The sequence below is a fragment of the Pollicipes pollicipes genome, unplaced genomic scaffold (genome assembly GCF_011947565.3).
Source record: "Pollicipes pollicipes isolate AB1234 unplaced genomic scaffold, Ppol_2.1 Scaffold_4295;HRSCAF=5057_pilon_pilon_pilon, whole genome shotgun sequence".
Lineage (NCBI taxonomy): Eukaryota > Metazoa > Arthropoda > Thecostraca > Pollicipedomorpha > Pollicipedidae > Pollicipes > Pollicipes pollicipes.
Genome location: NW_023596461.1, coordinates 26,934,447 through 26,959,215, shown reverse-complemented (window position 1 = coordinate 26,959,215; position 24,769 = coordinate 26,934,447). Strand labels below are relative to the sequence as shown.

The window sequence follows — 24,769 nt, the reverse complement described above, 5'->3', positions numbered from 1 at the left end:
TCACTCGCCCTCTGCCACCTGCCGTGGTCAGTGTCCTGCATCACTCTCCCTCTGCCATCTGCCGGGGTTAGTGTCCTGCATCACTCGCCCTCCGCCATCCGCGAGGGTCAGTGTCCTGCATCACTCACCCTCTGCCACCTGCCGGGGTTAGTGTCCTGCATCACTCTCCCTCTGCCATCTGCCGGGGTTAGTGTCCTGCATCACTCGCCCTCTGCCACCTGCCGCCTCCCACGGTGTGGTTTTCGCCGCCAGATTCGGTGTCGTCGGACGACCAGTGTTACGAGAGGTTCAACACCCAGGGCTTCGTCAACGGTCACTGCGGCAAGCAGGCCAACAACCACTTCCTCAAGTGCGAGATCGGGTGAGTTTTCTGAACGTTGGCTGGGAATATTGTAAATACATACATCTAAACCAACATACAAATCGGCGGCCACTCTTAGCTCGAACGGAATATGAGTGTCAGGGGTGACTTCTCGAAACTTTTCAGAGCGGCACTGGCTTGTGGTGACAAATTTGTTCCGAATGGTTTGCCCTCTTTGGTAAATCTTCTCGATTCAGTTCTCAAATATTTTTTAGCGGGCGCACGCCCCTGTGGTGTAAACCCAGCCCATGAACCTGCACGGTGCGCACACACACGTCGCGGGTAACGTTCAGCGCACGCGAACCCGTTTTTAACGTGCATCGTAATTGCCCAGGTGTAATTGTAGTCGTAACAGCACCCTTAGTACCCAGTCCCGTTCTAGCTGTAGCTGGGTCAATGTGACATGAACTCACGCCTATGATCGAAAAAGTGTTGCATCATAATCACTTAACATGCTGCATTTTCCGCGCACGTCCGAGTTATCACTCAGATATTCCCAAACATATTGGCTTTGTGTCCAGGAGCGGCGCTGAATCAGAATTGTTGCTCAACACTAAACCTCGTCGTCATATAACGAACTAATCGCGGCGCCTGAAATTCCAAACAATTAAACACTTTCGCTAAGCACGTCTTATCACGCAGCCAATTGACCCGCCATCCATGCAACTTAGGGCATGAAATAAGTTACCCAGTGTTGGGTCTCTGGTTAGTGGCTCGGGATTGGGGAACAAATACTTTTGGGACACAGGTTGTCAATGTTAAAATCTGAATTTTGAGCATTGCGGAAAACTATGAAATTTTGCTTCAAATACTGCACTTATAGACTGAAATTGTAAATGACGAATACGAATGATGCCGTAAAATGATGCAATCGCGATCCTGATACACTAGGAGGCCTCTCGATACAGCAAATGAGTCTCTGTTTTCTGAAAGAGGGGTTCTTGATCTGAGAGACCTCCAAATTCTGAGGGCCTTCTGATCCAGAATTGGATTATTGAACTTGATGAACTGACCATTCTTGATCATCCCTTGATGCTGATTGAATTATAATCTAACGCAGTTTGTGACATCAAAAAGAGTGCGCAACTCATAGGAAAGCGGTGGAGAGTTATTTTTCACAGATAGACTGAGCCGTGCAAGAGCTTTTCCTCCAACACTGGTATTGCCCCAGTATGTCATGGGACAGTGTATGGGGTCTGTTACCTTCCCTTTATGGTCGTGATACGGCCGTTGACCAAACTTGCTTTCGCCTCTCTCTCTCTCTCTCTGTGCGCACGAAGTCTTAGGTTTTAATCGAACCTACAAGCCCGCAGCTGCGCCGGTCATTCGTGCACCATCACCTACGCCTTAGCGACCGAGACTTTTGGCACGGCCAGCAAATGATTCCTTAGTGCAAACGAAACTTCCGAAGCAAAAATGCTTATGATGTGCATGCCATGATGTACTTAAATTATCTTCATTGTGTGTGTTCTATCGCATTTACAATCATGTGTGACGATTTCTGGTAATTTTGGCTCCAGGTGACAATTCGGACTATTCCAAATTTCGTCGTTGACAGGAAAGACACCTTTCACCCTGACGATGCGGTCTTATCTAGAATGCGAAGCCTGTTTCTAAATGGCTCGTGCTCAGGGCTGCTTGCGCCGCCAGCCTTCGCTCGCTCGGCCCCGGCGCTCGCCCCGGGGCACCGCGGCAACGTTTGAAATGCCGCCGAGGCCGCGGCCGACGCTATTTCAACCAATCAGCGACGTCGGCGGGCGCCTGGCTGTTTGTACGTGGCGCCGCCATTTGTCTCTTGTTAGGGAGTCGTTGTTTTCGCCGCCGGCCCCAAACAGACGGCGCTCGGCTCGTCAGCGGTGTCGGCTGCGGCGCCAAATTTATGGCGCCAACTTACTGAACGTCCGCGCTGTCGAATTCCGGAGCAGCTGGCGGAAAGTTCGCGGTGCTCTTGCGCGACGCGTCACGTTTGTCGAAACTGTGCGAGGGCGAGAGGAACAACCGAACCTGTTCTGAAATAGCAGGTCGGGTTGTTCCTGTCGGGGGGCTGTTTTGGGATAAGGAGGTCGTTTGCGGGATCGGGAATTCCTTTGCATGAATCAAAAGGCCCATATCATGGATTTAGAGACCACGTTTCGTATAAGGCATCTTTTGGGGCCTGGGTTCTCCGTACAGGAATAAGCGCACAATCTGTGCACTTAAATTTCGGTACCTGTGTGCAAAATTCTGTACCTCCCGTTTGCATCAATAATTACCAAGTTTTGTCACCAAGTTAATCAATTTCATCAAGCTTCATCATAAAATTCTGGGTTAGAAGGGCGCTCATAATTCGGAGGTTTTTCGGATAAAGAAGCCCTGTTTCAGAATGAGAAGGCTTATTTGCTGGATCGAGAGGCCTTCTTGTGTAAAAAGATCATGACTGGATCAATTGTCGTGTGATCAATTATTTCGCTCAATATTTTGATACATGTTTGACACCAGGAGCCCCTCTTTTATATGAAGAGGCCCATTCGCTGGATAAGCAAGCTCATTGATTTATGAGGACTTGTTCTAGATCAGGAGCCCTATTTCTTGCTTTGGGGGACCCAGGTATAATGGATCTCTTGATCCATTGTGGATCAAGAGGCCCAGTCTAGGAGGTTCCTTTCTTGGCCATTTTCCAAATCTGGACGCTCGTTATGGGATCAGGGAGCCCCACCAATTACGACCAGCATAAATCATCGGTTTCCCTAAGCTGCCTTTCAATTTGTTCACACCTGAACAACACAGTCATTATTAGATCTCTGACGTCAATAAATCAGTCATTTGAATAAAACAAAATGCCTGAGTAGCTACAAATATATGAATAGAGGCACTCGAGCGGCACCCACCGGTCGCTTCGACGCTGCCCAAAATAAACGCCTCTGCCTCATACCCTGCACTTATGGAGCACCGTACAGCGCCGCCAGGGCTCGCGAGTGAACACAACAGCCTGATCTGGACCGGCTGTTATATTTGGGCGGCGCCGGCCCTACCAATGCCGCCCCGAGGTCCTTGGGTCGACCGCGCGGACGGGGCGAGCGCGGGAGCAGCACGGCCCAGTTTATGGTGTCAGCATTTCCAGATGGGGTGATACGTGGAGTCGTGCGGAACGTGGCCGGCGCCGAAAGGAGTCTGTTGGCCGCAATGGAGGCGCCATTGTTGGGAGCTCCGACCAATGCCGGGCTGAGATATCGGATGTCGGCGCATCCCCGTCTGATAAACGTGCCGGCGGCGTCTCAGCCGGCGCACGGCGAGTGCGACAGTGACGCCGTCGCCGACGTCCCGCCGACGCGGCGCGGAAATCAATGCAGTTGCGGACCGGTTGGAGTGGGGCTCCGAGGGGCGGCGATATTGTCCGCCGATCCCATGGAACCACTTCGGGGAGACTCGCGACGGCCGGCACCGCAGCGGCACGGAGTCGGCATGTCGGCCGGCGGCCGTATCGATCTAGGAGTGGCGCGGACCGAGCGGTTCCGGTCGGCCAGGACTCGGATCCGACGCGGCCGAAACGTACCGGCCTCGCGCCGGGACCCGGAGGATCGGTTCCGCTCGCCGGCGACTCGTCGAAGGCGGGGTCGAACTTCATGGGGCTAGTTGCCTAAGTTTCTTGAGCGAGAGGGCACTCGGGCGCCATCGAAACCTGCGAGTTCTTCGATCCTCGTTCAACGATTTCGTTGGTCTCCGGCGCATGCGTAATTGCCTTTAACCAAGTTGTTTGCCGCTTCCGCCTCTGGCAGCCAGGTTCCAGTGAGTTTCGCATCCGATGAGCTATTGAGCAAAGACTCAGTTTCTTTGTCGACGAGTTTCGTAATACCAACTGTTTTCCAGGCTTGGCCTCCGCGCTCTTTCCCGCCTCGATAGACGCGGTTCAGTATGTCCCGGTCAGTGTGCGCTGTGGGGTGCAGACAAATGGAGATGGCGATATTTTCTGCGTCGCTTGCTTGCGTTTCGCAAGTTGGTGTGCCTGAACAGCGCACACGTAGGACGCGAGGAAATCATCCGCCAAGAGACGGCGAAAGCCGACGGGCGCCAGTGGGCCAGCATACTTGTCTTCTTTTGTAGCGTCTCCATGGCAACTCTGAGGACCTCTGGTGTTGTCATGGTGCTGCACCCTGACTGCCGCCGGCTCTTGCCGCTGTGTCGTCGACAAATCGATCGTCTTCAACGCACTGCCCTTCGCTGTCCAGATGGACGCGGCTCCCTGTGCTTTCGGCAATGTGCGCTACAGAATGGCGGATCCAACTTGATCAGACATCATTCGGGGATTGCGTTCTAAGCCTGGTACTTTCATCGATCAGTTCGTAGAATGAGTATCCTTAATCCGTCATAATTGCACGGGCTTCGTCTTACTGACTGCAGAATAAATCGCCCCATTCGTATCTTATTTCAGTCGACGAATGCTTGTTGGGCGCGTGCGTTGATATCATGACATGAAAAATAGGGACAATTACATGACTGATATTTAGGAGGTACAAGAGTGTTCCGCTTGCTTTGCTGCGGGAAGAGGCGACCCTATTAGCGCCGGTATCTGCGTTGCCCGCAACTGAACGCTTCTTCTGGCCCGGCAGCACGAAGTCCATCACAGGTAACATAGGCACGTGGCCAGAATTTTCCTCAAATGAGGGGGGGGGGTGCAATGGAAAATTTCCTGATCTTCTGCTAATTTGGACCGAATTCCTGCCAGACGACCAGGCATCTCGTCCAAACCTCATGACACTGAGGAGCCTTAGCCTCGTGCCCCTTCCCTCCTCGCCCCCGTCCCTGAGATGGCACGTATAACCGCTAAACCATCGTGGATCACCCTGGTACACTGTCTGTGCAACGCTTTTCCACGCACTCATGACACTGAATACCTGAAGTGCAGCTGGTCATGGCTACAGCGCTGTGCGAAGAGCCGGCGCCGTTGATGCTGGTATAACACCGCCTTTAGCACATAACGATAGTTCGCATATCAGAGATGCACAGTGCGCTCCAATCATTTTTTCTAAGATTTCAGCGTCTGCCTCAGTTGTCAGTCACCTGCGTGAGCGGACACTACATCCATCGCTGCCCGGGCTTTGCGGCATGTTGCGATGGCTTGACCTTCGCACAACTCGTCCCAGTTAAATGTCAAAACAGGTCGCCTCTCGCAGGTGCAGGGACGGTGTCGGTATTCGGACGGTCCGAAAAGTCATGCCGCGGATCGTCACGACGGTTGAATCCGTCGCGCGCGCAGATTTCGCGACAATCCGGGCAGGCGCCTGTTATGTCGGGATTAAGAAACACGGGCAGAGAGACCCACGCTTGGACGGCAGTGGATGCGATGAAGCAAGAGTCTCGTTTAAAGGCGTCGTGCGATGGGATCTGCTGTATAACGGAAGCATGAGTATGTTTGGACAAACCTTTACAGACAGGAGATCGGGATGAGAACTAAAGGTTTGCATGAAAAGTGCGTGTTTGTGTTTTATGTTGCATGTAGACTGTCCAAAGTGAGACCTCAGCCGGCCGATGACGAGGGCTATGCGATATGACGTTACTAGATTTGTCTCGCAGATTTTTTGCCCACAGAAAGAGTATTTCTGTGATAAGGCTTAGAACAAAGAAACGGTTGTTTACGCAATGCAACTCTGGTAACAACGCTGGTGACAAATCTACGAAATTGAGTTTGCGAGTGACTTAGGTAAGATTTTGTATCGGGCGAAAGCGGCAGGACCTTTGCTGTACTTGCTATCCATCTGTGTCCCATGGCACTTTACTACTTTATTGTAGACAAATGTAGCTTGTGTGTTTTCGCACTCTTCGGCCTATGAAAGATGCCACAGTGACGCTGGCCTTCAATTCTCACATGCAGAGCTTCGTCTTGGGCCCTGGCGCCACTTTGGGCACAGTCCTCGTTGGTGTTACATAAAAGGGCTGCTAATAAAGTGTATCGCGTTTATTACGCAAACACAACCTTGGTTTGATTTCTAAACACATACTGATTGCAAAGTTTTTGTTACGCTCGATAATGTCGTGCTCTTACACCAAACGGCATTTTCACCAAAGCAGCACCACTGATGCATGAGCATCATTTAGCATGCCACTGTCACTGGCATGGCATCAGAAATGGTCGGAGACATTGCGCCTACGGCTGCGTGCTGCGGGTGCTCGCTTTGTGCTCCGCTCTGTCAATGAAGCACAGAAATAAGCCAACACTGATGTCATCGGGGTAAAGTAATACATCAGTTTGACCTTCAGCCGGCCTCATCACATATGTTACTCGCACGTTCCTGATGCGTGCTTGGCTCACGCCTCGAACGTGTGGGCGCCGACGCTCACTGGCTCATCAGCAATGCAGGGGAGTTACACTGGGGATTGAGCTCGTGTCGTGCCCGCGTCGCCCTGCAGGGGCTGTGCTCCCGATCTCTGCAGGGCTTGAGTGATTAACATCTGCCTGCAAATGACACGACCACAGTAATATGCTCCAGCGCGGTGCACTGGAGACGTTAGTTGGGGGCCAGAGTTGGTTGGCGGTGTGTTCATTTACTGGACGAGGGGGAGGGAGAAGGAGCGTAACTTGCGGCGGGAATGTAGCGTTACGTGGCATTTTACAATCACATCATTCTCTCAAAGGCCGCCATGAGGAAGCGTGTGGAAATCTGATGTGAAGAGGTGGGAAAAGCGGATGCCTCGTAACTGGGATAGCGTCTTTCTGGGTCTGGGCAAACCCCATGCACTACATATGTAGCCGTCATATGGTCTTTACTCAGACCTTACGCCACCTAAAGCAAGCTCGCACGGAATTGCGCTACCACCTGTGTGTGCGAACATGACATAGAAGAGACACTACCACCACGCTCACCCAGGCCACAGCTCCGTTCCCTAAGCTGGTGACCGGTCGTTCTCCGACCTCTGAGCTCGACAGGCGTCTCACGTGGCTGCCTCGCGCGTCTGCCTCCCGCAGGAACGTGCTGTGTGGCCTGCTGCAGTGTCAGCTGGGTTACCCGAACCCGGTGGTGGCGGCGGGCGGCGGCGCCGGCGACCAGACCGTCTCGCGCACAGTCATCTCCATCCGCGGCAAGGAGTTCCACTGCAAGTAAGACGGCTAACACCAGCGTAGTAGTGAGCCCAGGGCGTGATCAGCGCCTACCGAGCTCGTTCTGGCACCTGCGAGAGCATCTCTTGGCGTTGTTGATGCTTAGACTTTTAGTTGGAATGGGTTGCTGTGGCTGTTCTTTGTCTTCAGCCGTCTCGCTTCCTTGTTTAGCTCACATTTCTGTTCTGATTTATGTTCCAGGTGGCTTGTCGCTTCCGTCCTACTCCTCGGTTTCTCTCCTCTTTCCACTGCTTGTCTTCTGCCTCACTCTGTCACAGTGTGGTTCCCTGTCATGTCCACACCTCTCTTTCAGTTCTCTGTATTTGTCGCGACCCTGCGCTGGTTCCACTGCAAGCGCGTCGCTCTCTCGCGCCGCGGCCCGGCGCCGCCGGCGGTGAATAACATCCCCTCCCCGCTCCCCCGGGACCCCTGATGACCGGCCTCGTCGCTTCAGCCGACCTCTCCGGCAAACACGCGAATTTCTCACCGTCATGCCGCCGTTCGTCTTCATTGCGTCTAATGAATGCGTGCATACGGGAGCGCCGCCAGGCAATCTGGGTCCCGCGGCTGCTTGTCGGCCAGGTCAGCGGCTTCCGTCTCTCTGGGGACACCGCCGGACGGTATTTTCGCCCCTGCCAGCGGCGGAAATTGGTTTAGGCTCGCGCTGTTGGATGCCGAAGTGTGGCATCGGCTACGGAGTCAGTTCGATCGCGATAGTTGGTGGTTTTGGTGGGATAAGGTCGCGACTGCACCACGTGCCCTGTGCTTTTGGGTTTCATCCGACGGTGATGCTCGCCGCGAATGTTTGCTTCGGCGATGCCAGCGTGTGTGCGTCAGTTTGTTTGACGATACTTGTGCCGAGGACATCTGTCGGTCACGCGCCATCGTAAATTGCCGCCACCAGCCGAGGCAGCTTTGTCAAGAATTGACATGAACATAGGAGGTTAGGGGATATGAAGTTGAAGCAAAGCATAGTCGAGAAACGTAGAAACGTAGTCAAAGAGAGAGGAGGGTTGAGGTGAACAGTACAACACTGAGCTCAGGTGTAACCTTCAGCTAATTAAGGCGTCGTGCACCGTATGAAATCACGTCGCCGTGCCGCAAATTGCAAACAATTCTTGTCTGGCTTCCCCAATGTGCTCGCTGTGCAGCGTACATTCATGGAAGCCTGCATAATACCAGCGTGCTTGCCGCCAGGCTTTAGGAGGCGCCTTGAAGGGAAGCCATGGCCGCCTCGCAGGGACGTAACGGCGGGCGCGGCTTATTCGCCTCGCCGTCCACCACATTTGTCTCGCTCGTTTGAGACCACTAAATCAGCGATGCGTTGCAGCGTGGCTAGCGGTAACATGGATCCGCGGCGCAACCCCGACCACGGCATGGTGCTGGACGGCACGCGCTGCGGCAACAACATGATCTGCGTCAACCAGACCTGCACGTCCATCTACCCCCACATCGATCGCGGCCGCTGCCCCACCAACGGCAGTCACGAATGCTCCGGGAGAGGGGTGAGACGCAACAGATATTTTGGAGGGAAGAGCGGCGAACGGGAACCTGGCAGAGGACTTGTGTAAGCCCACTGAAAGGTGGCCACGTTTGACGATTACTCGATCGGGTTTCATGCAAGGCAGCGTGCGTGTGCGTTTGGAACGTTTGATGTGTTTGCTTTCTTATATCAGCCCAGATGGCCTGTATGTAGACATTCGATCCGCTTAAATAGAAATCAGCGCATTATTTCTGTGATTTTTGTTGCCATTGCAAGGGCAACGAACATTGGCTGCCCTTTTTGCCCTCTTCGCAGCATTTGTTAATGCTTTTTGTGCACGTATGGCGTGCCGTTCACGGCAGTCGTCGCTGGTCACGATTGTTTGCCGGGATCGCCGGCCAATGCCGGCTGGCGATGGCGTCGGCCGGCCCAAGCTCCCAGCCAGCGTATCCGACGCCTGCAGGTCTGCACCAATATGAACACGTGCTTCTGCAACGCGGGCTTCTCGGGCACCAGCTGCTCGCGGCGGACGAACGCCACGCTGTCGCGGCCGGGCCTCTTCACGCCGCCGCGAACCACCAAGCCGCCCGAGAAGAGCAACAACCGCCTGCTCGACACCATCGACACCAACGCGCGCACCACGTCACTGGGTAAGCGGCGCACCAGCTCATGGAGCAAGCGGCGCGCCACGTTACTGGGCAAACGCCTGCCATGCCCCTGAGTAAACAGCGCATCAAGGCACCATGTCGCTGGGTATGCGGTGCACCACGCCACTGGGTAAGTGATGCACCATGTCACTAGGTAAACGGCACGCCACGTCACTGGGTAAACGGTGCACCACGTCACTGGGTAAGCGGTGCATCACGTCACTGGGTAAACGGTGCACCACGTCACTGGGTAAACGGTGCACCACGTCACTGGGTAAGCGGTGCATCACGTCACTAGGTAAGCGGTGCATCACGTCACTGGGTAAACGGTGCACCACGTCACTGGGTAAGCGGTGCATCACGTCACTGGGTAAGCGGTGCATCACGTCACTGGGTAAGCGGCGCATCACGTCACTAGGTAAGCGGTGCACCCTGCCACTGCGTAAACAGCGCTCCACGTCACCGCGTAAACGGCGCACCACTGGGTTCATAACACACCACGTCACTGGGCAAACGGCGCACCATTGGGTAAGTGGCGCATCATGTCACCGCGTAAGCTGCGTATTACAGCTGGATGATCACCGACCACGTCACTGGGCATGCAAAGAACGACTTTATCGGGTATGTACCGGGTCACTGCGCAGTTACGCACTAGTACGTCACGGGTGGGTACGCACTAGGCTAAATGGCGCACCACATTGTTGGTTAGGCGAAGCGCTACACCACGGGGTAAGCGGCGCGCCACTTCACTGAGTGAACGACTCACCACAGCTCAGGGTAAATGGCGCAGCACGTCACTGGCTAGGCAGAACGCTTCGTCGCTGTCTAAGTGACGCACTACGTCTTTAGATGAGCGGCACAGCACGTCGTCGGGTTATGGTGCATTTCATTGTTGGGTATGGACGTACCAGAATGCTGTGTAACCGAGACCGCGCACTTGAATTAAATGTGATACGCTGGCATCATTCTGGCGTTTATATGGACGCCGTGCCGTTTATACGACTTGGCTGGAATTTGTTGTGCGGCCTTGCCGAATGTTGGAGATAATGCCACCCGCCCAATCGCTTGGTTTGTGTTCGGCATACCTCTGCTCTCGCAGCGCGCTAGCCGTTGATGCGCTGGCTGTGGAACGCGGGCGAACTCAGCTCAGCATTGGCAATGTCATCGATCTTCAGAAGGTTTCTCACTTGCGTTTAAAGTGCGATCTTTTTTGTTCTCTCCACGAGGGAAGGTATGTTTGTTGTTTTTCGTTCTTACTTCCAGGGGCAGCAAGTCATCGAGATAGAGCTGAGAGTGGACTTGCAAGCTTTGTCACTTCGGGAATTTATCACGTCTTTCGGTCATGTAGTGACAGAAGAAGATGTGGCTAGTGTTTATCTGCATTTAATTTCGCACACACACACACACACACACACACATATATATATATATATATATATATATATATATATATATATATATATATATATATATATATATATACGTGTGTGCGTGATCTCTGGCGCTTGCTTTCTTGGTGCTTCTCCAGCCCGCGGGACCGTAGTGACGAAGATAGGCCGCAATAATCGAATATGAATACAGCATGCGCAATCTGTTTTAAGGGTCACGCACACCACCCACAGTCAATGTGATCAATGCGTCGTTATTCCCACCGACCATTCGCTGCCAGATTCAATGACATTCTCAATCTTCCGCAGACAATAGCCCTTCCAAAGCTGTTTAGCTAACTATGCTGCATCAATTTTGAATAACGGCGTTAATTCAGAACCCAACTCCATTTCGCTGGATGTTCGGTCTCTGCCGGTCTGGAGAATCGCAACGCTCTTGATATGGTATTTGTTGCCGGAACGTTCACCATTTTCTTGGCATACTGCTGATGAAATTCGTATGAGATAGTCTATATTGATGATTAAGTTTGACTTATTCGATAATGTTATAAATACGCACATAGAAGCCACTTTAAGAACGTGCTCAAAGCTCCATAGCGTCGAGTTCTGTTTAAAACCAATCGATGTTGGAGCGTTTGTATTTACCGCTGCGACCGATGAAAGGAGAGCAATGCTCCAACTGTGTGTGTGGCGCAATCGCCAGTTTTCCACCGTTTTCAAGTCCTATAGTTCATTTGCAGCGATGTTTATCACTGGAGTGCCGTGGATTCCCAACGTAGTGTGCATTTCGCCGAGTTGAATTAGCGTTGCCTTTTGTTGTCGCTTTTTCCGGGGGCACTCGTCGGCTGTGCTCTTAAAGTCTGAGGTTTCCAGTGGCTTAATGTAATGATTAATAGTGGTCTTAGGCCAATTACGTCCGGCAAGAACTGTCGCCCAAGGCGCTTCTCCCGCTGAAAACAAGCGTGCCGCCCGGGGGCACATGTCGTCGGCAGAGATTTGGCAGCCGCTCAGACCGCATGCTGAAGACAAATTACAGCTGGTAGCCATGAGATACGTCACGAACGGCCGCATTGTGAGTGACTGCCATAGCAACCGTAATCGTGCAGTCGGCAACGATGACGCATGCACGTCATGAGATGATGCCACGGTGCATAAAAGGAACGACATGGTCGGTTGTCAAAATAATGGTGTAGAATCAGGGTGAACATGAGACGCAAGAGACGGGTCATCCGTTTCATTGCAGGCTTTTGGAAACCCTTCCAGTGAGTAATTGACCTGCGTTGTGCTACACCCGAAACTTGACCGTCGTATTTCAGATTATTAGAGTGCTGGAAGAATTTGTAATGGGCTGGATAGCCATGAAGCAAATGAAACGGTTAAAGGAATTATTATAGTTGATTGTTATAGTTGTAGTCAGCAAAGTATGAGATAATCCCACAAGTATCATAAGTGGGTTCTAGAACCTTGCATTAAAGGAAGCTTTAAACCTTCGTTTGAGGTTTTGAATAGAGGGAGCGATTGTGAACACAATACAATGCAGTTCACAGCCCTGCCCCTTTTAACACTTAGGGGGATTGCTCCGCATTTGTTTGGGCCTTTGAGCCGAAGAAGCCATTTTGAAGATCATTCAGTGCCCAGCCCTGCACTTTCTAAGGCCTAAAATCCTCCAATTTCTGAGCGATGCGCCTGCAAAGATATGCTGAATGTTTCATGGAGACTGTTTCAAGGACATTCCGCCATGCATGATGCCATGGCAAGGCCATTCAAATTTCGCCACCCCGTAGGCCAAGCAGGGTCAAGGTCAGGAACAAAATTACCGCCCAGCTGTTCAGATATGGCGCCCGCGAGCAAGATTTTCACACATAGTAAACATCAATTGGCGCTCAAAAAAAAATGTTGAGTAAGCTATGCTAGCTTCAGTCACGAATCACGTTTCGTGCTACATAGCATGAGAAGTTGGACATGGTTTCTTCACTTGCTAGTTGTTACGGAAATAAGACCTGTATTCAAATATTTTAAGAATAAGGCCACGGCCGAGGACGTGATTACAAGTAAATATCTTAAACTCACGGATGAATGTGGCAGAACACCACGAAAACGACCAAAACACGAGCTTATACCGTTGTTGGGCTCAACGAACACTTCCAGAACCGCGCTGTCATCTCTTGACGAATAAAGTACTACAAGTGAAAATTTCGTACGGCCAATTTGGCGGTACCCTAACGTCCTAAAAACGTTACATGAGGCACTCAAACAATTGTGTGTTCAGCGGCATATTTACTCAAAAGACAAGAGTGTTTTGGTCTAGAGCAGTCTTTTCCACTTTTGAAGGTACACCCATAGTTATAAGTGAGTTTATTTCATCATATCTGATGCTTCCTTCAATATCTTCAATGTGAACATTCTCTTTAAAACCCTCTTGTTTCTGAGCTTGACGCCCGCGAACTTGTGCAGACTATTTCGTGCAGACTTTTCCAAGACCACCCAAGCATGCGTGATTTCATAGGAACGACACGCGAATACTGTCACCTCACTGTCCACGCAGTGCTCAAGGCTAAGAAAAAGGTTTCATCAAGTTATTCGTGTCTGGCGTCCGTCGGTCCCATTTCTGGCATCAACAGGTTTCAATTGCTCCTCAACCAATGTAATGCGTTCAGCACAAGTTTTGAACAACAATCTGTACTGTGCTGCACCACACAGTAATTTGGGTAGAGGTAAGATTTATGATAGAAATAAGAATGGGAATCGAATGACTTAAGAAAATTAAGAAAATCGCCATAAGGTGTCATGTGAATGCAAATCAACAATATGAAATCACGGAAAAGTGTGCACGAACACTGCGAGAAAGAGCCAAAACACAAGCACATGACGATATTCGGTTCCCGCAAGCACACTCCAGCAACACTCCGCCACCTCTTGGCAAGTTTAAGTTCTGCAAGTGAGGCGAACCGTCCGCTACAGTGGAATACTGACATGGTGAGCGCATCAGCAGCTTGGTACCACGGCATAATCAAACGATGGCTCATTGACCGACGCATTTATTAAATACTGAAATTGTGTGATATTATGGGTTTTGCCAAAACAAGGCTAGCCCAGCTTGATCGCTGATTCTACGGTCGAAGGTTTTGGCCTAATGCTTAACTACAGATTGCACACCGCATCCAATGCGACTGCACACGTTCAGACGACACGCCGCCCACATTGGCATCTCTACTGGCCCCGCAGCCCGTTGTCGAACGGAGCCGTTGATGCGTTAATCTGCATGTTGAAACGTTGAACCAGTCTAGATGCCATGAAAATAAATTGGGAGGTTTGCTGCTGAACAACGCTTTTCATCCCACCTTCTGCAATGTGAGATTCTGTTTGGAGCCCTGCATGTTGGGCAGTATATGTGGAGGAAAAATTTTCTGGTTTGTATGGGTCTTGGGAACCTGTGTGATACGCAGCTCTCGACATTTAACACTAAACCACATTCAGCAATAATTTCCAGCATTTTGTTCACATGGCAGGCATGTTTTTGGAACATTCAGAAACAGGCCACCGTTTATCACCAAGTCATTTAAATCTATTGAAACCGACCTTGTACCCCGCGATTTTTTGCCACCATCCTGGTCTAGCATCGCGTCGCTCCTCACGCTTCCGGTCCACCTCCAGCTGGCCCCGCCCTAGAGCCGACCGCCAGGGAAGGCGGCCGGGCCGATGGACGCCGCCTCCAGCCGTGGCTGAGCGCTGAACACTCTGGAGCCGGCCCGAGCTCGCCTCACCGCCGCCCTGTTTCAGTCGACCCGTCCGAGACCATGACGACTCTGTGGCTGGTGATCCTCTTGGTCACCCTGGTCGGCTGCATCTTTATATTCTTTGCACTGGTGGCCATGTGTTACAGGTATAGCGCGCGCCCGGCCGCCCGGCCGTTGCTGTGCCGTGTGTGCCCCGCCTGCGCGCCTGCGGATGTCGCGCTGCGGGTGCGCATGCGCCGGGGCGCCCGTCGGCTGGCCGCTTCCGCTTGGTGTTGGTGTTGCGTGGGGATGTCCCGACCCGGCCGTGCCTCGGAACCGTGCCCAGGCAGTGGTACGTTGCAGCGAGACGAAAGTGACCCGTCGAACGTGGGATGTTGGTGTCGAGGGTCACGCTAGCGAGAGGTCACGAGCCTTCAGATGTTCCGCACACGGCGGGGTTGGGATGTCCAACACTGCATTGGGTCATGACGAGGCATTCTGCCGGGCGCAGAACGACGACCACGACGGCCTGAGCTTCGGCCGAACGCCCACCTCGTGGTCGCTCCTCGAGTCCGTGTGTTTACGTGTCTCAGATAGATGGCGCCGACATGCATTGACCCTGCTCGTTCTGTTTCTACCGCAGTGAAAAACGATGGCAGCTCCACGCTCCATTTGGTGATAATGCTGGTGTCGCTGGTAGGACTGATCTTTCTCTTCTTCACCTTTGTTGCGCTGTGCTACAGGTCAGTCGCAGTCGGATTTGTGGGCAGGTTAGTACACGTTCACAACCACAGACGTCACCACTCTGCATCGGTCGCAATGCAACAAATTGATGCACTTTCACCGGGATATGGCTAGCTGTTCAGGATGTTCAGAATCTCAGTTCATTTGTTTCTGTGTGAAACAGTTTCGGTTTTTCGTGGCGTTGTCTGGTTTCTCAGTTTTTCAGTTTTGTTCCTATCTGTGGATTCTGTCTATTTTCTTCATTCTGAGCTATTTTCTCTTTAAAAGCTGCCCCCTTTTGTCTTGCTTCCGTGCACCTGAACACGCTAATGCCATACCGGTGCATTCGGTTTTGCTAGCATCATTTCTTGGCCTACAAAATTTACAGAGGTACTGATCACAGCTCCCGATTGCGTGGTCCGGGGCTGCTGATTTTTTCCTAGCAATGATTAAAAGGCGTATTTGAGCACCGTTATGCAAGGAATGCATCGCGAACTGTTGGGTACAGTTTGGATTTTTGGATTCAGAAGTGGCTTTTGACCCAGCAACGGCGACTCTGTGCTTGTGAGTGTTCGGCCTCAGCTGTGTGCGCTGTTCACTCGCGGATGTTTTGCAGACGTTTTGCATGTAGCCGCAGTATCTCATGCCTTCACTTAGACCTCGCATGCATGCCTGTGTTTCGTGTTGCATGCCAACGGCTGCGGCGGTTTAATATTTCATGATGGTAGTCACTGATCCGCTTTTCATACTGGGCGTAGTAGTTGTACAGACCTTTTGTGCGTTTCATGACAAGATCTGAAAACTCCACTGGTTGGTCATAGACTGAAACCGCTTTGAACAGTTCATCTTCATATCAAGTGTATATCGTCGCTCGCATTTGATAGTCATGCACAAGCTGTTGACTTTCACGATGGCCAAAGCTGGTTCAAAACAGTTTCAAAAAGCTTTCAACTTCTTTTTGTTGCGATAAATTGCTGGTTTACGTATATTTTACACCTGCCGAAGCGCCAATATTTTCACTTCTTTAAATTCATGTAGCATAGTATTCCGTCAAGCATGGGTTAAAAAAAGCATCATTAGGTGCGCCATCCATTTACATCGTTCAACTCTGAAGCAACTAAACCTCTTCTCGCTAATTGCTCGCAATGTGTCATGTATGACACCAGTCAGCGATGTTGTTTGTGCATATCTGGCATCCTAGTTTGAAGAGCGGAATTATGTGCTTTCGATGGGAACTTTGTAATAGTTTCGAGCCTTTTGTTGCGCTATGGGAGTGCTACAATAGCGTTTGAAACCTTGCTTTCTCAAAACTGGTACAGATTCTTGTACGGTATCTGTAATGTACGGTATCGAGAATGAGACTTTGCCCTTGCTCATCTTGGAAAAGAAGGCATGATTGGCTTTTTGTTGTTAAATAAACGTATTCAAGCCCGAACCGAACTGATGAGCATTGGTTGATACAAAACAATTTTACTTACGTATAAAATGTTCATTCGGTTGGCCAGTTCATCCTGTGTGGCTGCAGATCTTAACAAGTTATTTGTTCAAGACTTAATAACTGTCCATGGTTGCATAGCATATCGCATCTCCAAAGAAATGGTTTACGTCCTCCCCATGTGCTGCTGTATGTTTTTGTGTTGTTCATCGCACAACCTCGTTTTCTTGAGATTTTCTCTACCGCTAACCAAAGATCAGGTTATGAGTAGCATTATTTTAGTCTAAATGGCTTTAAATCTGCCGCGTCTTTTGACATTCGTTGGTCAGAAAACAATGTACACCCTAATGGCTTGCTCACGTAAAATATTTTCAGAGAGTAGTCTGCGGAGAGCAAACTTTTTAACAACAATTGTGTGCTTTGGTATTGGATTTTCAAAAACGAGTGTCTGTTTCCTCGATGCATTAAGGACAAAACAAATAATGCTCGTGCAAATAGTCGTGCTAAGATATTATAATTGACACGTGTAGAGGTGTGATGTTCTATGCGCAGTGGCCTTGTTACTGTTTGTATTCACTTCACGCGCCATGATATGTTTATCTGAGTAACATCACCTCGATCGTGGTAGCAAATTAAATAAAATTAGCAACACCGGTCGTCATCTGAAAACGGTTTGCTCCACCTGCACGTGCGTGTTGTCATCCGTAGCAGAGATGTTGTTAATACCCAACATGGACGCACTCCACCGTCTGGTGGGCGGGTTACACTGCCACCATTTCCCTGCACCGGTCCTCCGGGTCGTGAACAGGCCCTCTTCGTGACCGCCTGTCGTGCCGGCTCTGAGAGTTTGACCTCATTCGAGCCCGTCCATCTGCCCCTCCCGTCACCTCGGGTCACACCCGGTCTGGGTCGCCTCTACCCCCGCCCGGCTGCCTTCCTGACTCTGACCGAACTGCGACTGTGTCTGGCAGGCGGCGTAGTACCACGCCCAAGTATGGCGGCCACATGGGAAACAAGCAGGGCTTTCCCTCGCTGGCGATGCCGCTCAACAACAGGAGCTCCAGCAGCGCCGAGGACCTCGAGGCCAGCAGGATGATCACCTTCGGCTCCATGCCCTCGTACAGGTAAGCATTGACTCGTGCGCGCTCGTGCCTGTCAGGCGCCCCGCTCTGTTCGCTGCAGTCGGATGCCGAGTCCCACGCTGCACGTGCGGCAGATTTGTCATGTACATGTGTACATGTGTCAAGTAGGTACGGAGTCGTGCCATGTCAAGTGATTTGTCATGTACATGTGTACATGTGTCAAGTAGGCACGGAGTCGTGCCATGTCAAGTGATTTGTCATGTACATGTGTACATGTGTCAAGTAGGCACGGAGTCGTGCCATGTCAAGTGATTTGTCATGTACATGTGTACATGTGTCAAGTAGGCACGGAGTCGTGCCATGTCAAGTGATTTGTCATGTACATGTGTACATGTGTCAAGTAGGCACGGAGTCGTGCCATGTCAAGTGATTTGTCACGTACGTGTGTACACGTGCCAAGCATGTATGGAGTAGTGCCGCATCATGTGATTATGTCACCCTTACGTATGTGTGATCGATCTGTTATGGCTTCTCCACACCCGAACGCGACGATCACGAATCATGTTGGGTTTGCCGTCAAGCTCTCAGCAAGCGCCCCGCATTTTCGTATTCCATCGTGCGAACAATGGCGGCAATTCGACGACGGGCACAACTTCGAATCGTTTTGAAACTTCGAAAGCTCAAGAAAACGGACGGTGGCTGAATCCGAAAGTGACTCTGGGACAAAGTGGACCAAGCGGGAGTGGTAATGGTTATGTCGGCAACGACGACGACCAAGTCGACCAATTGAACTAAAAGCATTCTGGGACGGCGGAAGGCTTCGTAGGCGGGTGGCCAGCGCATGGACGTCCGGCTGCCGCCGCGACCATTTGACGGCAGCGTTCCCCGGCATGCAAATGACCTCTGAGGAGTATCGAGCCATCTGTGGGATGGGGCGGGGCGGCGGGGAGGGGCCTGGGAGCCAGGACACCTGGGAGCACCTTGTGGTCAGGTGATGTGAGGACGGCGGTCATCGGCGATCCGACTGCTACGTTGTGTTGCGGGAGGTAGTATATATATATATATATATATATATATATATATATATATATATATATACATATATATATACGTATGTATAAGTAGCATGCCCTGTTAATCGAACACCACGGCTTGTGCTGCATTAATGACCCTTTTACACAGCTTTTCAATCCTTCTTACAATAAAAGTTCCCTTCAGTTCATGTTCTTGGATAATGTTACTGATCAGGAGTATGAAAAAAGCAAAACAGTTTAATAACATACCGGGAATAAGATTTGTTTGTTTTTTGGCCCTCAATCAATACGTTGGCCATCATAAACTGTCTGGGTTATGCAACAAGTTGAGCAAAGTGAAGCAAGGTGAGGCGGAAGGCTTCGTAGGCGGGTGGCCAGCGTTCAAAGTGCCGTTCAAACACATGTGCAGAATATACATCTAGGTTTATAGAGACAGACAGAGACAGACAGAGACAGAGAGAAAGAACGAAAGAGAGAGACAGAGAGACAGAGACAGAGACAGACAGAGACAGAGAGGGAGACAGAGACAGAGACAGAGTGCATCGCTATTCCCCGCCCTAATAGTTCGTTTTACTACGCTGATGAACACCGCCTGCAAGCGCGAGGTTCGGCACGTGCTGGCCAAGTCTGGCCTGCGCCATGATAAGGACGACTGCCACAACATCCGTTACTCTGTCTAAAAAGTCACCGGAGTATGGCTATAGATGCTCGCCGTCACAGTGTTGATAGAGCACCACATTCTTCATTGCATTCGCATAGGAACAAACAGTATCTGTGATGCCCTGCTCAGTACATCAGTGTAAACAGACTGCGCACGTACGACCCTCTTCTTCGCTGGCCACTGCCAGGTGGGTGGGAAGCAACACAAGTTTACCCAGCCCAGCGAGCTCCACAGTCCGGCCCCGTCTTCTTCAGTTGCGTGTGTCAAGGCACCGTTGTGAAGATGTCCCACGATAGACGGCCTCCCGAAAGCAAGATGCATACAATGGTTATCGTGTTTGATCCATACCATGCGGTGACATCAACGGGAGACAGAACATTTTGCTAGCAATGTTCGCTTGAAGGTCGTTAGTGAAGACTGCGGCGATGACACCAAGCAGTCTTCACCTAGCAGCCGGAAACTACTTGGAGTTGTCAAATATGCCCTTTGACCACCCATCAAAATGCAGCTGTCGCATAAATTAGAGCTGTTCACGGCACATTGCGTCACGCGGTATCATTGCATACCTGAACGGAGCAGCCCATAGTGTTGTTTTTGGACGTGGCTAACGCACCGAATTCGATGCTTCTCGTCAACAATATTGCCCTGGATTGCATGCGATCTGTTGTCTGGTGTAATACGATTGACGACACGCTCCGTTCCTGGCGTGGTGAGGCGAAACAGTCGGTCAGGGATTCAGCGCCCATGCTCTGGAGAATAGCTCGGTGCGTGCGCGTGCGCGTGTTTAGCGCTTGAATACAGAGCACAGTGAGTGCGATGATTCATCGTTTTAGCCCGAAATAGATAAGAGGAACGTTAAATGGTAAGACATCGCTCAATTTTACAGGCTTCTATGGATGTAACCGATTGATCAGCTTAATCCATACGTTTTTTTTTCCGTGCTTCAGCGTTAAGTGTGTCTTGAATTCGACTTCTGGACTCGGATATGATGCTTCAATATTATGTGAAAAAACTGTTAACACTAGAGCAGCCACAGTTGCGCGAACGATGAAACTGACGTTGGAAGCCAAAACCTGCGTTACGCATGCAGCCTTGATGGCGCGCATGGATGAGACTGATAATTAAACAGCTGTGAGATGAAGATCTCTGCACGATATCGCAATCAATAGTATAAAGTGGTGCAATAACCTGTTGTTTTTAGACCTCGGTGAAATACATTTCGTGTTGTATTTTACCCACCGAACCAATCATATAAAATCGGCAAGCTGTGTTTAGCTACATTTACGTGCACACGGCATCAAAGAACACTCGGGTCATTCTGTGCCTTTTCATGTTACCGCCGTGCTAGCGCTGGAGCCGTGCCCTGCCTGGTCGGTGCGATCGAAGACCGTTTTTGTTCTTTGCCTTCTTGGGGTCTCGTGCGGCGCCCACCACCTCTGTCGGGCCGGCCCCCGCCCGGCCGCCGGCCAACCGCGTCACTGAATGCAGTTCGTCGTTCCCCAGGGAGCACAAGATGCAACAGCGCCAGAGCCCGAACCCGCGCGGTTACGGGCCCGGGCACGGCGCGGCGGCGGCGGCAGCAGCGGTGGCGCCGAATCGACTGCCGGGTCCCTCCGTCCAGCTGGCCGGGCCGCCGACGCACGGCGGCCACCCGGGCCACGCGGCCCACGCAGCCCACGTCGGCGCGCACGGCGGCGTGCACGGCCTGCCGCCGCGCGGAGGCCTCCCGCTGCCCCCCGGCGCGGGCGCCGCCGCACCCCTGGAGCCAGGTAACCGCGGTGCAGGGGTGAACCGGCATGAGGCGGTAAGGCTGCTTACTGGACTCGTCGTCACGTGATTGCTCTTGGTCTCGGGATCTAGTGTCTAGCAAGGACAATATCTAGTCAACGACACTGGCCCTTCACTAGTTGTCTTGCCAGTTGTTTTGACCTCATCGGTGGTTTTGGTAACTGGCGGATGCGTTCGCAGACGACGACGACGGCTTCCTGGACCCGCGCGGCAACAACATCAGCAAACCGCCGGAGAAGGGCATCCTGAAGAAGGCGGTAGCTGGCAGCGGCAGCCTGTATGGCTCGGTCGGCGGCGACCGCTGGGCCGAGGAGAGCCAGTCGGACAACAACGAAGTGCTCTCGCAGTCAGACAACAACCACGACTCTGACACCAACGGTCAGGTGACGGAGGTGGAGCGCACTCTCAAGTCGCTCAACGGATACCACGAGGACATCCTGGAGGCGCTGCGCAACGCGGCCAGCACGCGCGGCACCTCGTCCACCTCGTACTCGGACGAGCTGCGTAAGTCTCTCACCCTCAGCTCCAATCCTGAACTCTCTCGGGCGGGGGCGTCGCTGCTCGCGTCGACCGAGGACTCAGCCGACACGCTGCCGCACCACGGCACCATACGCATCCGCAACTTGGAGGACCTGATCCGCCAGCTGGAGCAGCCGCCACACCGGCTGCGCTCGCCATCCAGCTCGGACGACCTGCGGCTGAGCGAGACCGAGGCCGACCGCCAGCTCCGGCTTGAGTCCTCCTCCTGCACCGAGTCGCAGGGGTGCGTGACCGCCGCGGGAAGTTTTAGTTGGCCTGGTTGTTGATAGATGGTGGTAGCTGCGCCCCCGCCCGGTCATCCTCCCTGCATGCCCGGCGGCTGCGGACGGGCGCGCGCTCCCGGGCATCGGGAGCCGGGGCTACCGCGCCCGGAGCCTGCGCACCTCAGCCTGCGCGCGCCGGATCGGCCTCTGTCTCCGAAATCTCTCGTCGCACGCCCTTTGCGACTGCAGACCAGGGCAGGAGCTTCGGGACGGCCTAGCCCCGGCCGTCATGTGGTCGTCTCCGGCAGCAGTGGCAGCGGCGTCGCACTGGGTTCGGCCACCACATTGGCCCTCGGCTCACCGGTGCCCGCGGAGCGGCGTCTCTCCACAGCCGGTGTCTCCCCACCTCCCGCTCTGTTCTCTGTGCTCTTGCCAGTCTTCGGTAGCTTCCTGTGTGTATGTACATAATCGATGTCCGCTGTGTATATGCTGAATTCGTGGACCTTTATATAGAGCTGGACCAGCGCGCCAAGGCGATACGTCAACTTCGTTCTGTCAGCCACGTGACGCTAAACACGAGATGCTCCGTGGTTGCGTGATTCCCTGCTGTTCTCGTGAGCGGTGAGGTCGGAGTTCCGCGCCACTGGCGGTCAGTACGGGGTCGGGACCGGGCGAGGGCGGTGGCAGGGGCGGGTGCGGGGCGGGGGCGGGGACGGGGCGGGGCGGGGCGGGGCGCCGCTGACCCCGCTGTCTGATGTGCGCCGGCTCCAGCAGGCGACGCGGCGAGTTCAGCCCGGCCGGCTTCGTACTGGGCCGGTACCGGGAGCCAGCCAGCGGCTCCACATCGGACAAGCTGAGTGGCACCTCGGAGGGCACCAGCCAGCCCTTCACCGACGACGGCACGGCCGTCACTGGCGAGACGGAGAGGTGAGCCGGCGCCGCCGCTGCCGCCGCAGACCTCCGTGGCTCCCTGGCCGCCGCCGGTCGCCGGGATCGAGCAATGACGCCGAATGTCAAGGGGCGGTTCGCTGTCGCTTTTGCCCCTCGTTCCGCGTAAATTTCACGTGGTGAGATGTCTCGAACGGCGTTGGGAACTGCGCGGCTCATGGGCGATAGTTTAACGTAATGTTCTATTACCGAAAGCTCTTTTTCCAGTTAACCCCTGTAGGGTCAATGTTAAATTATCATTAAATTGAGGGGCTCCTTCCCCGTCCCCAGTTACTGCGCCACTGAAACAGCTCGATTTGCAATTGGCCATGACGCCACGCATTCACAATGCACGGCGACTGGGATGCTGCAGTGCTTGCTCTTATTTGACGCTGAATATTTGGTCCCGGGATTAAGTAGAATTAATAATCATTGAGACTCCTCCTCCTCCCCCCTCCCCCCCCCCGCCCGCCATTCCCTCAATTTTCATACAACGCTAAGAAGGTTAGGATTTTCGGGCAGATGTTCCGCGATTACATTGACCCACCATGTCAACAGCAGAACGTCACATGTCAACACGCCGTCAACATGCTAGCAATACACGTCGCGCCCGTCACCGCCTGGGCCTGTTCCAGTGACGACTTCCTGGACCGGGCGTTGGCGCGGGCGGGCCGGGCGGCGGCGGCAGCGGCGGCGGCCGGCGCCGCGGCAGCCGCCGCCGCCCAAATCAAGCCCTACACGCTGGAATCGCCGCAGTCGGACGACTCGGAGCTGGCGCACGGCTTCCCCGAGTACTCGCACTGACACGGGGCGCCGCGGTAGTGGCCCGGCTACCGCGGCCGTCCTCGCCCTGCCGCCGGCCCGCGCGCCGCGTCCTGCCGGCGCGCGCCGGCGCTCCGCGTCTCTCCGTCTGGCCAGTGACGCGCGAGGCAGCGAGGCCCCAGCACCGGAGCAGCGTGCCGCCGCGGCAGGGACCCTGCTCAGAGCGGTGCCAGCGCGCCAGCACGGCGCGCGTCTGCGCGCGCCTCGGCTACTCGGCGCGTGGCGCGGTGGTGTTTTTATTACGAGGTTTATAGGAGCGCCGGTGATAGCTGGATGAGTGTGATCTTCTGTCGTTGTGTCGTGTCTGCGTCGGAGGGCGGCACGGGTCTCCGTGGGTGTTGAGTGTCGCGGGACAGGGGATGGACGCGGGTGGCGAGGTGTCTGAGGGGCGCCGGGGACGCTGGTGCGGCCGCGGTGTGTTCCACTGGGGCATAGTGAGCGCTGGTCTGGAAGGGCACACGATGCCGCAGTGGAGATCTCAAAATGACGTGCACATCTGCAGCTACGGTTAAAACTTGTCACACTGAACACCACTTCCTGAATGGCATGATGCGTGTCTCGGCAGCCAACGAAACGCCCGTTTAAAGGGTGGCACCTCCAGCAATCCAGGTCATTCGCGTAGCTTGCCCGAACAGGAGCCCAAAGTGTTCAAGCGGTGTCGACGATCTCAGGTCGTCCGGGAATCGCGCCCCGGGAGGCCCTGATCTCACATCGATGACGTGTGCGCCGCCGCCAGCTCGTAGCGCGCCGACGCCAGTAGGTACAATGATGGCCCGGTGGCGCGGGCGCCGCGGCGCGAGTGCCGCGCGCGCACACTCCGCCGCCGCGTTCGTCTCCGCCAGAGGCTCGCCGCGCGTCGACGAAGGGCGCCGTTGATCTCCGAGCCT

At 53.3% G+C, this 24,769-nt stretch overlaps 1 protein-coding gene across 1 annotated transcript in view; it reads left to right on the top strand.

Annotated features, from left to right (window-relative positions):
- The window catches only part of mmd (disintegrin and metalloproteinase domain-containing protein mind-meld), a 111,593-nt gene extending 87,729 nt beyond the window's left edge, over positions 1-23,864 (top strand). Inside the window, exons 15-25 of the mRNA XM_037220420.1 lie at positions 253-361; positions 7,302-7,433; positions 8,764-8,938; positions 9,380-9,566; positions 15,311-15,410; positions 17,797-17,949; positions 21,091-21,371; positions 21,571-22,153; positions 22,908-23,060; positions 23,696-23,730; positions 23,773-23,864. Coding sequence (XP_037076315.1) covers positions 253-361; positions 7,302-7,433; positions 8,764-8,938; positions 9,380-9,566; positions 15,311-15,410; positions 17,797-17,949; positions 21,091-21,371; positions 21,571-22,153; positions 22,908-23,060; positions 23,696-23,730; positions 23,773-23,864 — 2,000 coding nt within the window. The remainder of the gene's footprint in view (positions 1-252; positions 362-7,301; positions 7,434-8,763; positions 8,939-9,379; positions 9,567-15,310; positions 15,411-17,796; positions 17,950-21,090; positions 21,372-21,570; positions 22,154-22,907; positions 23,061-23,695; positions 23,731-23,772) is intronic.
- The last annotated feature ends 905 nt before the right edge of the window (positions 23,865-24,769 follow it).